The sequence below is a fragment of the Montipora capricornis genome, chromosome 12, assembly GCF_036669925.1.
Source record: "Montipora capricornis isolate CH-2021 chromosome 12, ASM3666992v2, whole genome shotgun sequence".
NCBI lineage: Eukaryota > Metazoa > Cnidaria > Anthozoa > Scleractinia > Acroporidae > Montipora > Montipora capricornis.
This window is the reverse complement of record NC_090894.1, coordinates 25935008-25950007: the sequence shown is the minus strand read 5'-3', so window position 1 is coordinate 25950007 and position 15000 is coordinate 25935008. Positions and strand designations below refer to the sequence as shown.

The 15000-nt window shown below is 42.0% G+C and overlaps 2 protein-coding genes across 4 annotated transcripts in view; both read left to right on the top strand.

Annotated features, from left to right (window-relative positions):
• Positions 1-10117, top strand: part of LOC138027208 (bromodomain adjacent to zinc finger domain protein 1A-like) — a 29207-nt gene extending 19090 nt beyond the window's left edge. For 2 of the 3 annotated variants that reach the window (XM_068874754.1, XM_068874753.1), the window contains exons 13-19: positions 1463-2321; positions 3000-3196; positions 3641-4153; positions 6265-6478; positions 6838-7056; positions 8453-8931; positions 9011-10117. In XM_068874754.1, the coding sequence (XP_068730855.1) occupies positions 1463-2321; positions 3000-3196; positions 3641-4153; positions 6265-6478; positions 6838-7056; positions 8453-8931; positions 9011-9271 (2742 nt within the window). In that variant the 3' untranslated portion in view covers positions 9272-10117. The remainder of the gene's footprint in view (positions 1-1462; positions 2322-2999; positions 3197-3640; positions 4154-6264; positions 6479-6837; positions 7057-8452; positions 8932-9010) is intronic. The other variant, XM_068874755.1, reaches the window with a different exon arrangement.
• Positions 10118-11401: 1284 nt separating this feature from the next.
• The window catches only part of LOC138027203 (uncharacterized), a 9599-nt gene continuing 6000 nt past the window's right edge, over positions 11402-15000 (top strand). Inside the window, exons 1-4 of the mRNA XM_068874747.1 lie at positions 11402-11544; positions 13093-13253; positions 13942-14029; positions 14423-14514. Coding sequence (XP_068730848.1) covers positions 11488-11544; positions 13093-13253; positions 13942-14029; positions 14423-14514 — 398 coding nt within the window. The 5' untranslated portion in view covers positions 11402-11487. The remainder of the gene's footprint in view (positions 11545-13092; positions 13254-13941; positions 14030-14422; positions 14515-15000) is intronic.

Sequence of the window (15000 nt, the reverse complement as noted above, 5' to 3'; positions counted from 1 at the left end):
AAGTACAAAGCTGCGGAGGCCGCCATATTGAATTTCCTCGATGCTCAGCGTTGATGTTTCAGTCAGCGAAATAAATAAAACCACGGCTCTTTTGATTGTTTAGTTCACATGAAATGAAAGATTAAAAAGTTGCTTTCTGTATCTGCCCCGTTCATACGTGGGATAACGTAACTTCCATGTCATAAAGAGCTGAGGTAAATTACTTACGTGAAAACCTACCTTCCGCCGTTGAAAACGTCAAAACTTACCTTCGAACGTGACGGCAAGCGCTAGTCACGTGACTTCCAATAGTTTGAGGTTTGCCGTAAACGTGGATCTAAAATTCTCTATTAACCCCAAATAACTTCATTTGACGATCAAACGCGTAGCTTGTCCCAGGCTCTCAGTCGCTTGTTTCAAAGAATAAGACGATCGCCCCAGGCGTCGTTCGTTCGCTCGCGACTGACAGAGAGCCTGGTACTAGCTGGTCGAAGCATGATTTGAACCTAAGAACATCAGGACCACAAATCCTTTGTCCTCACCACTTGTCGACGCTGCCTCCCCTGTTAATATAGGAAATGGTTAGGTGGGATTTCTTTTCAAGTTAAGTCATCCTTACCTTGAAACATGTTGGCCCGGATTTTTTAACTTAAGTATCGTAACTAATTCATTTGGTTTCAGCCTTGTGCTGTTTAGCCCATCTACGCGTTCTCTCCGGCCTTTTTGTATTTTCTTTGTGTCGTTCTACAATTTAAGGGGCTATTGTCATAATTCTTATAGCTATCGGCATGCCATAAACTTCTTGGTCTTAAGTCACTTGATCAGCTGCCGCATATTTTACAAAAGCGAAAAAAAAGTCACGAAGGGTTTTAGTTTTGGATGTTGACTCGGAGATACTCGGAAAAAATCCGAGTCCTCTTTTGCAGGAGTCGAGCCAACGACCGCCTTCCGATTAGATGCTTTGCCGCTGAGCTATTGAAAACTCAAGGGAGCCAGGCCATTAAACTTAGTCCAGTCTCCGGGGCAGTACGCAGCTATTACAACGGCTCTCGGAATTGGCTCAGAAAACAATGGACCAAAAAAAAAACAACCAATCAACGATGTACCCTAACCCTAAAAACAATAGAGCTGCGTCCTAAAGGGATCCCAATGATATTAGAGGTTGTAAATTGGGGCACAATTGACCTGCCATACTGTTGGGGTCGAAATTGTCGAAAATGCAGCATAGTCACCACTGCGTGACTATTACAAAAATAAATATATAAATATCTTCATTTCATTCACTAGGGTTCACATGTTATATCTCTTTAAGTAAAATAGCGACACGAAGTTATGTTCGTATTAAAAAAAAACTAAGGTCGAAAGGGTTCAATTCCTGAAGTGTTGGCTTGTACCATCAACTTGGTACATGTCAGAGCGAACGCAAATTTTAATTCTTGCTGAAAACAGGGTGACACAACAAGTCGTGTTTTTCCTTTGCTAGAATCCTGAAGATGAAAGTGTTGATGAAGAACAAGTGGAGGAGGACGAAGAGCCAACCAAGGAGAATCGAGAGAAACCAGCCGACGATCCGCCAAACGATGATGACCAGTCAATGATCAATGGTCACCATTCAGAGAATGAAAGCTTTGAAAGAAAGGTCTCTAATATGCTCAATGCTTACCAGTTAACCAACGATTCAGCTGAGAAAGACTGCTGCGATTTATACAAGACAAGACCAGTTGTGAAATGGTCTTTTTTCAGTTGTAAAGAAGATGTTGACAATTTGTTGGATTCTCTGAATCCAAGAGGTTTACGAGAGAGGCTTTTAAGGGAGGCGATTCAGCAGGACTATAAGCATCTAACTCTTGCGGTCGAAAAATGCCCTTTGAAAGAAGATATTCAAGCTCAGAAGAAGGACGCAAAGGGCAGAGGCAGGCGAGGAGGGAGAAACCAACCTACAGTGGATAAATCACGGTACAAGACCATGGAGGAGTTCCTCGAGGCTAACCTCCGCGACCAGATTTTGGACTTGGAAGACAGGATATGGCAAGGAAGTTTAGGCAACATACGGGGAGTTGAACGCAATGACTGGAGAACTAAAGTGGAGAATGGAATCTATAGCCAGTTTATTGAGAGGCCGGGAAGCAAAGAGGGGACCGTCAATGGTGTGGATGCAGTTGAACTGAACGGAATCGAAGAACTGATGGAGGTAGATGATGGCCAACGGGGCAAGCCGAGCAAGCTGTCCAATGATGAGAAGTTGGTAGTGAAGAAGGAGGAAAATCCGATGGAGTGCGATGACGATCACAAGCCGGTTGTTAATGGCGTCAAAAGTGCTGCCAAAGAAAATAGTCTTGCGGGTAAGAAGTTAAGCGAAGTTTTTTAAATGAAAAGTAATTGTCTTAAAAGAACTCTGAACTTGGATTTGCTTTAAAAATTGGTGGGCTATATTGAAAACCGCAATTATTCCAATCGCTCATGGCCAAGTAGAACTTGAGGCAAATACTGCTGGTGAGCTGCATGCAGTTGGTGTTGGAGGTGTTCCTTGTTCAAAGGGAAAAAGAAGAACCAACTTGAGAAAATTATTATCTTAGCGGTAGATAATTCGAGGCAATGATTTTGTTAGAGCGTCTCTGCCTGATAGTGATTTAATCGATGCAGCCGCGAAGTTAAACCAGGGACTTCCACGATCAAATTCAAGGTGTGGTTAGAACGGGGTTTGAACTCGGGATCTCTGGAAGCAAAAAAGCGCCCTAATCACTGGGCCACCGCTATGCTTCCGCTGTTATTGCGCCATTTCTTCACAAACCAAGACCTAGTTGAAGGAGAAAGCTGAGACGTAACGTTTTTTTTTTCCAACTTTTGTTGAAGTTGGACAGCTGTTAAGTAGACGACATAACCTCTCTTGAATATTGACGAAAGAGAGAAAAGATGCATGCGAGGATCATTTCTCTGTTTCGTAACCTCTCTTGTTTGTGGCCTGCAAAGCAATCTCCAGTTCTTGTTTTTGTTTTTTGTTTTTATTGTTTGCAATATAGATTGTGAAGAGGTCAATGAACTGGTAGACAAGCCCACAGAGAGTTCATTTTCAGCTCTCCCTCTTCATCTTCAACTCAGCCAACCTTCATCGCCAGCTGCAAATAGTACACGCAGTAGTACACCCACTATCAGCTTGGTTACCGGATCTGCTATGGTTAATCCAGTAGTGAAAGACCTGGCACTTGAGCTGCTCAAGGTAACTTTAACTTGTCAGCAATCTCTTAAAGCTCGCGAGATTGACTCCTAAGCGATCCACGAAAGGGAAGCGTTGCTTCTCCCTTTCGCGTGGCTTCCGCGTCCCACAACCCTACAATTGCCCTCTGTAGTATGTCATGGTTGGAGGGAAAGTGCTCGGAGATATTAGATTCACTTTCTAAGGTAAAGAAAGATATGGCAATGATACTTCATTTACTTTCTTTAATCTTGTTTTTACAACTTTATCGAACAAACAATGAGACGCATTTTCTTTCCAGCGCCAAAACCTTAAACTTGAAAAAAAAAGACCTCTTCATTTCATTCTCCAGAGTTCTTATTGCCTGCAATCATTAAGCCTTATGTAAGTCACGCGTCGCAAAGTCACGTTTCTTCCACTTGAAAAAAGAAACATATGATTGACAACATTACAACTATTCTACGATAGGTTGAACAAGGAATCGAAAGAAAATATCTGAATCCACCTCTTGGCGAAGATGAAGAGACAAAACGACAAAAGCAAAAGCAAGCAGCCGTCGTGGCCATGAACGAGTTCAACGAAATGATGAAAACATCGGAGAACAAAGAAAAGCAGCGAAAAGATCGGAAAAAGGCAGAAGGTCAAGATGACGGCGTAGAACGCAAGGAAAGCGAAGAGGCAAAAGCCGATGAACAGGAAGACCACAACAACAGCAGCAGCAGCGGCAGTAGTTCGGCTGGTGAACCTGTGAAACAGAAGACATGTCTTGAGCGATGGCAGGAGTCCTTGCTTGCTTGCACGAACTTGTCTCAGGTATTTGTGCATCTAAATACGCTGGATCAGTCGGTGGCCTGGAGCAAGTCTGTACTGAATGCTCGGTGTCGGCTGTGCAAGAGGAAGGGTGACGCCGAACACATGTTGCTTTGTGATGCTTGTGATCGAGGGCATCATATGTATTGTCTGAAACCACCTATTAAAGAGGTATGGAAGCTTATAGCCGTGCAAAGGGCTTGCCAGACAATTTTTTAGCGTTTTAAATTTCGTCGCTATTGTAAGCTTACCAAGGGAGAATGTAATGATGAATCTTCCTTTGCGCGTTTGAGTTGCTGGTGAAAACGTTTGTGGGACTTAAAAGGCCCATTTCCACCCTTGATGCTACGCGATCGTTTGTTATTGTTTTAGAAATGGTACTATTGTTAAACTGCGTATTCCAATTGGCTAACTCTTTTTGTCTATAATTTTGTGATAACCAAAATTTATGCGCGGCGCGTAATGCATTCAGGGTGGAAATGGACCTTAAAGCTGTGTGTATGGATGCAACTGAGCACAATTTTGATATCCAATACGAAATGCCTAGTTAAGTCAAGGCATTTGCTCCCTATTCCCGACAATTAGGTAAGTCTTAAGGTTAGGGTGAATACACTTAAAGTAAATGCAACTGTTAATCTTTATTTGAAGGGCAAAGTTTAAAGCTCACTTTATGTCGTCAACTGTCGGTATTCGTGGACAAAAGTGATGTTGAAGTTGGGAGAACAGCAAGGGGACACTTCGTGACGCTTATCAAAGTCGTCTTGCTTCTAATAGGCCCTAATCGGTAAAGACTTGTTTCCATATCTCAAAGTGCCCTCGGACGTGAGGGGCCTGAAACAACAAAACTGAAACAACACAAACCCATACAAAAATGCTAACCTTAGGCCTAAACATTATCTAAAGCATATTGTTTATGCCTAAGCTTAGCATTTTTGTGAAGGTCTGGGTTGTTTCAGTTATTTTACCCTTCACCCTCTACCGCCTAGGTACTTCATGTATCCCCTATTATAGTGTATTTAAATTATAATGTATTCCCACGCGTATATTATAATGTATTTAAATAATTGGCCTTATATACCCATGTATACCCCTGTATACCCTCATATATACCCATGTATACCCTTATATCCCTCTATATACCCATGTATACCCCTATATACCCATGTATACCCTTATATACCCCTGTATACCCATGAAGTACTTACCCTCTACCGCCACCCCAGGCCCCTCACGTCCAAGGGCACTTCTTAGATATGGAAACAAGTCTTTACCGCGTTAATCACACGGCGGCCATGTTGAGTCCCGAGGGATTGAAAACTTTTGTTTTTGCGCACCCAAACTCGTTCCCAAACATTTCAACTCGAGGCTCGGAGTACGAAATCTATTGTCTATGGCCAATATGGCCGCCGCGCGAATAAGGCTCATTGCGTGCGTGTCTGGACCTATCCTACAATACGTACCCTTGCACATGAGATGCGAGAGGTCGTGGATTTAGAAGCCAGGCCTGACCAACACGCGTGGCCTTCGAATAGCTGACAAGAAAGTGTTGCCCTTTTAATGGCTTCTGCAAAATGGTTGGAGTCTTCTCGGGTACGAACGATGAACTGTAGGCCCCGTGTCGCAATCCTTCAATAATCATAACGCTGGGGACATAAAGAACTCACAGTCTATTCGCGAAGACTGGAGCTCGCAGTGGTGTGGTCTGTCGTTAGTTGTATATCATGGTTGCGAAGGTAGATGCCAGGTGATACAAGCTACTCTACCGTCCGTGGGTAAATAATAGCGAGCTTACGCAACAGGACGGCTGGAAGACTCAGGACGGCAGAATGACGAAAACATGTCGCGTAAGATCGGGAATGCACAGTCTCGCGCGACATTTTTTCGTCATTCTGCCGTCCCGAGTCTTCCAGCCGTCCTGTTGCGTAAGCTCGCTAAAGATACGATGATGATGACCTCCCCCGAGACAACTTGTTGCTGTTTTATTGGCTTCATGACGAGAGTAGTAGCCGTTATCGAGTTCGATATACTCGTTGGGCTACCTGACACCACAAAAAACATATGGAGATGGTTGCAAAATTGTCAGTTTAAGTTCGCGAAAAAGGTTTCACAATTTTCAGAGACAAAACAACAGGAGGGCGCTTTTTTTTTTTTTGAAGCAGAAATCTAAAAAAGCACAATTGCAGCTCCCCTTAAATTTAAGATAACACACCTTTTAGAAGCGTGGACGAAGTTACCAGAAGAGTGCAGTTGACTTTCCTTTCATTTTTTGTTTTGACGCCAAGGTCCCTGAAGGTCAGTGGTTTTGTGCAGACTGTCGTCCCAAGGAACCAAGACGCAGTGATCGACGGAAAAGGCCCATAGCCAAGGAGGAAGAGATGGATGATGAGGGCGCAAACAGATCAGAAGAAGACAAGAACAGCGAAGATGAAGATAGTGACTATGATGAGGAAGAAGAGGTCGAAAGTGAATCGCAAAGCGATGAAAAAGGTGTGCAAAGTAAGTGATGTTTTTGCCGGTGGTTTTCCGATGCGCTTGTGACTTGCCACAAATGTTGCTCCCTGTATTGTCGGGCATTCGGGATCGTCGGCGAAACCAAAAGTAGTTTTCGTTGTGACGTTCACACGCGCGGCTGAAATGCAAACGCTAGAATGGGGACAAGACTGGCTTCAACCGTAGCGGTGCAATAACAGTCCATTTTACGAAGCTTAGTCATGCGGCCTATGCACGCAATGGAGGCTGGCTGTTTTTGGTAGCCACGATACCTTTCGTCTATTGGTGATCGACAATATTTTCTTTCTTTTCCAGGTAATGGAAGTATAGTCAAAAAGCTGATTTTAATTTGTTTTTTCCATCAGGTGATGCCAGCGAAAGCTCCGAACATGGCGACCAATGTGCAGTGTGTTGCGAGGGAGGAGAGCTTCTGTGCTGTGACACCTGCCCATTGGCGTATCACATCCATTGCGCTTATCCACCCTTAAGGCGAATACCGCGCGGTAACTGGGCCTGTCAGGTGTGCACAGGGGCTGATGACGAACGACCACGGAGTTGCCGCGTTAAAAAGGCCACTATAGAAGGTAACGAATCATGTTATGTCACTGATCTGAAGACTGGATCGAGAGACTTTTTATGTTTTCAAAACTGAAGCCCGTGGCCCATCTTGTTGGCACCACTTCCGCCCTTAATATTCGTATGGACAGAAAAGCAAGAGTGAATTAAATAAGAGTGTTGTTATGGCATGGGTGGCCTCCCCAGCACAATCACAAATGAGTCTATTTTTAGAATACCCGTTCCCGCGAAAACCACGTGTCATGTCCCAGAAAAAAAACATGGCAGAAGCACTCCCGCGTGACATGGCTTCTTCTCATTGGTTCAACTTGGCGGTCCTTTGTTTGTTTGGCGCGCAAAGTGTATCTAAAAATAAATCCATTTGTGACTGTGCTGGGCCAAGGCCGCAAAGTGATAGATCATCACTCATATCTAATTCACTCTTGCAGAAAAGTTATGGGTAAAAATGAAACGTGGAAAAATTTGGAAGTGGTTTTTACAACATTTCCATATTGCTTTTCTCTTTCTTTGAACTCTTACGATGAGGCCTCGGAGTGGTCCCAACAAGATGGCCACCACGATTTTCGTTGTACTTCACTTTAAGCAATTGTGGGCTTTTTTCACTCACATGGTCAACAGCCATGTTTTTTAACGAAAACAAAAGGAAACATTTGCGTAATTGTACAGTTCAATTCCTGGAGGACTGGGTCGGCACACAAACATGGCCGCCTTTTCTTTGTTTTGGGGCACAAACATGGCGGCCGTGACGTCATGTGGAAACCGAGAATAGGTGCTCGGTCCAGTCTTTTTTAGATCAGTGTGTTATGTCTAAAAAGTCGTTGGCGTGACCTAGTGGTCTTGGTACGTGATTTGCATAAGAACTTTCCTCCCCCACCCACCCCCCCCCCCCCTTCCTCCTCCAAGATTTAACTTCCGCCTTGGCCCTTTACTTTGATTTGTCATGAGTCGTCCTGGATCGACTACCAGCATGCTTTGCAAATATCCAGCTGATTGGCTCTTTCCAGTCGGGTTTCTCTTGTTTTTATATTTTTATTCACTTTATTGTTTTATTTGATTATTTTTTTTCACGGCTCTGCAAGTTTCTGGTTTTAATTACTTTAATCAGTTCGCTCATTTCGCTTCTCTTTGAATTGAGCGAATTTGTCATCTGCATCTTTTCTCCGTGAAATATTTTGCCTCCATAAAAAATATCATGATGAAGGTGGATTTTAGCGATTCCAAAGGTTGAAGTTTATGTGATCGTAGTCAGTGTTTATTTTTCATGTAAGTGGAACTAATTTTCATAAGATTGACTTAGCAATTGGACTTTGTTGACAGACACTCACTGTATTAAAGTTGCCGTCTACGTATGCATCCTTTTTGTTGCATGATAATTGTAGTTGGGTTTTGCTTTCTTTTTTCTAGCTGCTCAGAGAACTCTTGAGCGAAGCATTAAGGTGGTAAAGAAGAAACAAACGCGGAGGGAATCCCGTCAGAGTAGCAAACAAACAAAAAAGACTACCAGTCGGTCGAAAAAACGCCAAGTGTCTTCTTCGCCATCGCCTCCTCCGCGCTCACGGAAAAGTGGAGCCAAACCTGACAAAAAGCCGGCGAAGCGTCGACGAGTGTCTTCGTCCTCGGGATCTTTCTCGTCTCGCTCTTCATCGCCCGCTCCTGGTGGAGGCCGAAGCGGAAGTGTTAAAATAGTGCCTCGTGGACGTGGCCGAAGTTCTATCGATTCTTCTCGCTCCTCGTCACCGGCGTCGCGACCTCGGAGCAAAAAGCCTGCAGGCAGGAGAGATCCCAAGCTGGCAGCCAAGTTTGCTGTGTGCAAGAAACTACTGGACGATATGATCAACCACGAGGATAGCTGGCCTTTCCTTGAACCCGTGAATGTTACTGAGGTAAGTTTGAGACTAGCATGGGATGAGTTTCCCAGAGAAACTGCAAACCATGGACTCGTAACTTTCTCTCTTCTTTCAGAATCCCGATTATCTTCGCTTCGTCGACAAGCCGATCGACCTAGGCACCATCAAGGAAAATCTGAACGACAAAGCGTACGAGTCCGTGGATGATTTCGCTTCGGACGTCCGCCGAATATTCATCAACTGCTCCGAATACTGCAAACCGCGTGGAAAGGAGGCTCGGGCCGGTGTACGTCTTTCTGCTTTCTTCGAGACACAGTATTCTGAATTGGGACTGGATGCGAACGAGGGACGAACCACTCGTAGTCGACGGACATGATCCGGACTGCACTTTGTCAAGAAAACATTAAACGGAAGTAAAAGAATAAAATGGTGATTTATAAAGTTTGACTTGAATGCTTTGATTGGCGATTTTCTTGTTCCTCGACTACGTTTTTCTGCCGTGAGAGGGGCGATAAATTAGTCGGGTTGAAGTTTTATGAAGTGCAACGAAAGGAAGGTATTCAGTAAGATTTGATCGGCGTTAACTCTTACGTGTTTCAACTTAAACACTTTGTAAAAATTGAGAGAAAGATGTTGCTTATTAGAGATGGACATGCTGGCGTTATTTTTCATTCGTAGTACTGACTGCAGCGATTTCGTTGTTAACATTAGGCGGGTTCATACTAGGGACGTAACAATGCTTCAAGTGTGCCCGAGTTCTGCTTTGAATGTAAACGAGATTAATTTTAGTTCAAATACCTTACTTTGTAACCTTAGAAACGAGGTATGTTCAGGGAAGCCTAACTACGATCTCGATCGTAAGGGGTCAAGTAAGCCTCGAGTTGACTTGTTTTTTGTTGTCGCACTTTAATATGGCCTACTTGGGCCCCAGTATGAACTCGCTTATTGTAGACAAACGTTTGCAATTCGTCTTCGAAAAACAGCGGCCAAGTATACGAAGATTATAATACAGATTATCATTTCACGTGAAAAGCAACTTTTAAGACTCAGCATCCCACAGTGTGAATCAGAGTTTTTGTGAACTTTTTTCTGGTGTTTTCTCCGGTTTCTCTGTTTCTTCCTAATCATTTTCTGTTTATTAACGATCTCTGTAAAGCCGTCTTTAAAAAAAAGTCGAAACGCTTGTATATAATGCCGACAATAAAGAATGCACAAGTTTTATAACTTTTCAGAGGTGTTAATTCTCCGACATTTCAAATTATTGCTCGTTTGTACCATTAAATTCTCAAGTTGTATAATTAATACTGTGTACGATTTCATTGTGCTTCCGTTTACACTGTAACAAATTCTCTAAAATGTGTTTTGGCTTTGCCTCGATGATCAAATAAATGACACTAAGAATTCAGTCTGTGCCGGTTTCAGAATCCGGCGCTAATGGAGGCACGGTTCCCTGGTTAAACAAGATTGTGGACATAACACCATATTATAGGGCTCTGGGGGATCTGGGTAAATTTTCGAACTCATTTCGCGGCGTTCTTCAAATAATGAGAATAATGAGTCAGAACGTAATAGATGCTATTGCTATTCACTGACGCGCAATAGGCCATTTCCGAGTTGCTGGTTGTCTCGGTTTCGAGTCTTGGTGCTCAACTATTGTAAGGGAAATGAGTTTGCATAAGAATACACAAATCATTTCCATTTGAATGGTTGTGCACCAGGACTCGCTTTGAAACTGAGGCATGCAGCAACTTGGAAGTGGGCTATTAGGTGGTAACTGGTATGCGGCAGCAACCCGTTCTCCCCCTTGAATTCGTGATTATCCTAAATTGTTAATATATTATCGTGAATTTAGAACACTGAAAGCTTGATATGGATCATGGAAAATGGTCATATTTGTTAGAAGGTGTCACTCCAAGTGTATGGACATTAGGACTCGAGCCTGGGAATGTTCATTGTTAACCCGTCACCTAACCACTTGACAACCACACCGCTAGCTGTTCAGGGACAATATTTCAAACACTATTTGATAATACTGTATATATCAGTCGCCAACAAACAACATGAAACACTACAAAAGGTCGGTTTCCAAACTTCGCGACCAAGCTAAGCATTTTAAAATCAAAGCTTAGCCCTAAATTGTTGATCTAGCTTAGGCCTAATAGCTCTTCAGCAGCGACATTCTAAGGTAGACTTTGAGAAATGCGGTGTCCTGATCTTCCCGGCAGTGTGAAAGCGGAAAGAAGCGGTTCCTGCAGAGGCGAAATTCTGGGTTCAAATCCAATCCACGGATATGATCTTTTATTTCCTTATTTTCTCTGCTATCACAAGTCCTGGGACACAGTCTTCTATATTTACGATAATAGTGAATTCAACGTAAATAACCGCGAATTCATGGGCGAGAACGTGTTGCAGGGGCTAAAAAGAAGAGGCCGACTAATGACAGTCAGCAGCCCAATCCGTGAGAAGACTGGTTCAACTCCCAGAATGCATACCGATCGTGGATGGAGCCAACATTATAAATGAGCGAAGAAGACAATTCTGCCGGTGCCAAAACATATTTTGCGTAAAGTTGAGCGACATCTTCCGTGCAAAATGGACGACAGATTAGACCAGAGTAAGGATGATTACAGGGCAAGTTTAACAGTCCAGGTATTGCTCACTCATTTCAACTTTTTGCGTTGAAGTAGTTTAGTTTAAAAAGTACGAACCCCATACGTTCGAAGTACAGTCTCTTTTGGGATAAACAAAGGTGAACCAACCTGGGCCAACATTTCTTGTTAAGCATTTCTCTTCAAGGTTTCTGGAGACGTTTATTCTAGTGTTGCAGGTTTTGCCTTTATATTGTGTTTTTCTTTACCGTTGCTCGAGTTTTTAAACCAGCTGAAAATTTGTTGTAGACAACTAAGACCAGATGTAAGCGTCGTCTTGCAATTGGGGGCATAAACGAAATTTGCCTTTTGCTGCGAGGAAAAAATTTCGAAGGTCATCAGGATATTTTATATACTTTAAGTCTATAACAAGCTAAATTTTGAGCTATAAAGACCTCCATATCTTGAGAGCTTGAAAGCACATTCACCGTCCCATTTACAAACCTCTACGTTAAACCCCTTTGGGGGCTGGCGCGGTGGCGCAGTGGTGAGAGCACTCGCGTTACACCAATGTGGCCCTGGGGTCGATTCCCCGATGTCGGCCCCATGTGTAGGTGGAGTTTGTTGGTTCTCTACACTTTTCCGAGAGATTTTTTTTCCTGGGTATTCCAGTTTTCCCGCCATATCCAAAACCAACATCTGATTTGATTTGATTTTTGTAGGCTCCCAAATTTCTAGAGCACTCGTGTTCAGCTAAATAACCTTGAGACTTAAAATAATTGGTTATTATTATTATTATTATTATTATTATTATATTATTAGTAGTAGTAGTAGTAGTAGTAGTAGTAGTAGTAGTAGTAGTAGTAGTAGTAGTAGTAGTAGTAGTAGTAGTAGTAGTAGTAGTAGTAGTAATAGTTTTCAGTAAATCTGCCCCCGCGTAAGATAAAACGAATGGAAGTTGAAGTGTTTTTTCAATTAGCCGATATCAAAAATACCATAATACTCTTTGTTTGTTCCTCCAAAATTTTGCATAAGCATTGTTTTTATGCAAAATTTTGGAGGGACAAACAAAGAATGTCAAGGTATTTTTATATCAGCTAATTAATATGTGCTGCACATTATGATGTCGTTATATTATTTTGCATGCAATTAGGTAGGAAAATGAAAGTTTACAAATCATTTAATGGCTGGTAGTCCAATATGGCATCTGGAGATAATCTCTAAAAATATCATTTTAACATAAGCAGCAGTCTAAATTCTTTCTCCACTTTATACCAAATCTTGTAACATATTACAAGAACAGTTAATCTCTCGCACATGTTTAACACTGTCTGAATCTACACCATTGTACAAAATTATACATATGTATTAAACGTAGAACTCAAAGTGGACAACTTTAGTTTGGGTTAAATAATCTTGTTTCTATTGAATTTGACTAGTTTAAGACATTGCAGGTTTTTAATCCTTGATCCACTACTGTTCTTAAGATACAACAAATTTCTATGCATTGGGAAGGTTGAGTTTATTTAAGAGAGGTACCACTGAGGAATTGTTGACCGCTACTTCAGATTTCTGCTTGTTAATTCCTATTCGATACCTTCTTTTGTAGCCCCATGCAGGTCTTATGTCAGCTGGTGCATCAGGGTTACAGACGACAACCTCTCTACCGGGAGGTCTAAGTGCCTACCCACCTACTCCCAGTCCGATGCCACCACTCACACCAATGACACCGATGACAGCTGAACAGGCTGGGATTGTACCACAACTTCAGTGAGTTACCATAGCATAATACAATAATATCATTCGTGGTTTTGCTGCAACTGTACCACCAACTTGAAATTTGTCTTGTAACATAGGACAAATGCCACTTTGAAATAATGATCCAAGACAAATTAAATTGGAACATACTGTACCATACAATTATTTCTGTGTAATGTCCAAACCACTGTTGCATGTGAAAATGAGTTTTCAAAGTTTTTAATCCTCGCTCTGCCCACTCATTTAATGTTGAGTGTCCAAACATAATTTTAATAGGTTGGAGTTCACTTCCTCAGAAAGTAGTGTCTGTGCCTCTTTGTGTGTCTCTTGTGAGATGTGCCAAGGTGCCTAGCCACCTACACAGGCTTTACAATGTACAATCTACAATAAGCAACAAAAGATAGTTGATACACTGAACTGGGAAGACAAAAATTAAGGAAAAATCACCTTAACATTACATTCTGTATTCCCCACCTCCCCCCTTCAATGTTGGTAACGGAAAAAGGAAGAGTTGGCGATAAGAAAACAACATTGTTTGGGGGGGAGGGGAGGGGAGGGATTTGTCCAAGATTCCTTTAAAAAGAAAGTGTCTCAACCCTTTTGGCGCTTATTGTAGAATAAATATTAGGAAGTACTTTTTTCAAGTTCTTTGTTGAACAAAATATCCAACTCTTTTTTGTGGTTTGTCAATTACTTCCAGAAACATTGTGTCCACGGTAAATCTTGGTTGCAAGCTGGATTTAAAGAAGATTGCCCTTCATGCAAGGAATGCTGAATACAATCCCAAGGTAGAATTCCCATAAGGATCAATTTTTTTAAAGATATAATAACCTTCCCTTTTTTCAAGTCTATTAACTTTTTTAACAAACACTGAATTCTGTGTGCAAAGTTGTACACAAAAGTGGAACGTTGTACAATGAAGAGAGGTCCAGTAATCTGTTGAAGTCAATTTGTAAATAGCATGATGCAAATTTGTATGTTAAATGTAAATAAAATGTAAACAATGACATCAGCAAAGATTCCCTTATTGAACCCCGCGCTTATCGAAGAACCACTCTGCTTCCTTTAAAATCATGCATCTCACGATTAGCAAGCATGAAAATGATTTTCTGCTTTTTTGTGGAATTGAGATTATAAATCGCTTACAAGAGTGATGACAATTAAATTAACAACTTTTCCAGCGTTTTGCAGCCGTCATAATGAGGATACGTGAGCCGCGGACCACTGCATTGATATTCAGTTCTGGAAAAATGGTTTGCACAGGGGCAAAGAGGTACATGTAACTCAACTGTCATTTACAGCTTTTTGGACTGATTACTGCGATCTTATAATTCTGTGGAATCTTAACATCAAGCGCTAAGGGCTAAGTGCCAAACAGCGTTTTTGCTTCCATTAATCAAATTTCCTAACATAGCTAGGAAGATGGACTCCACTTCCGGAAAGTGAATTCGAGTTTTTGCTTAGCTCACAGCTTGAACAGCATTATATGTTTTTAGAATTTTTTCAGACTGTAAAAAGATTTGTACAGATTCCATCGCTTTTCGTCAGCATTGAGTTTGAATCATTATACGAATGTACCATGGGAACCAAAGATGCTGATTGGTAGGTTAGTCATGCATCAATTTATTTCGTCATCTGTGGTGGCTGAAAGAAGTTTGATTGATGGAAGCCAAAACGCAGTTTGGATGTTGGCGCTTGAGAATGGATTCTGCAGAATTATGAAAAAAGCTGCGGCAGCAGTAAAGGAATTGCTGGGGTA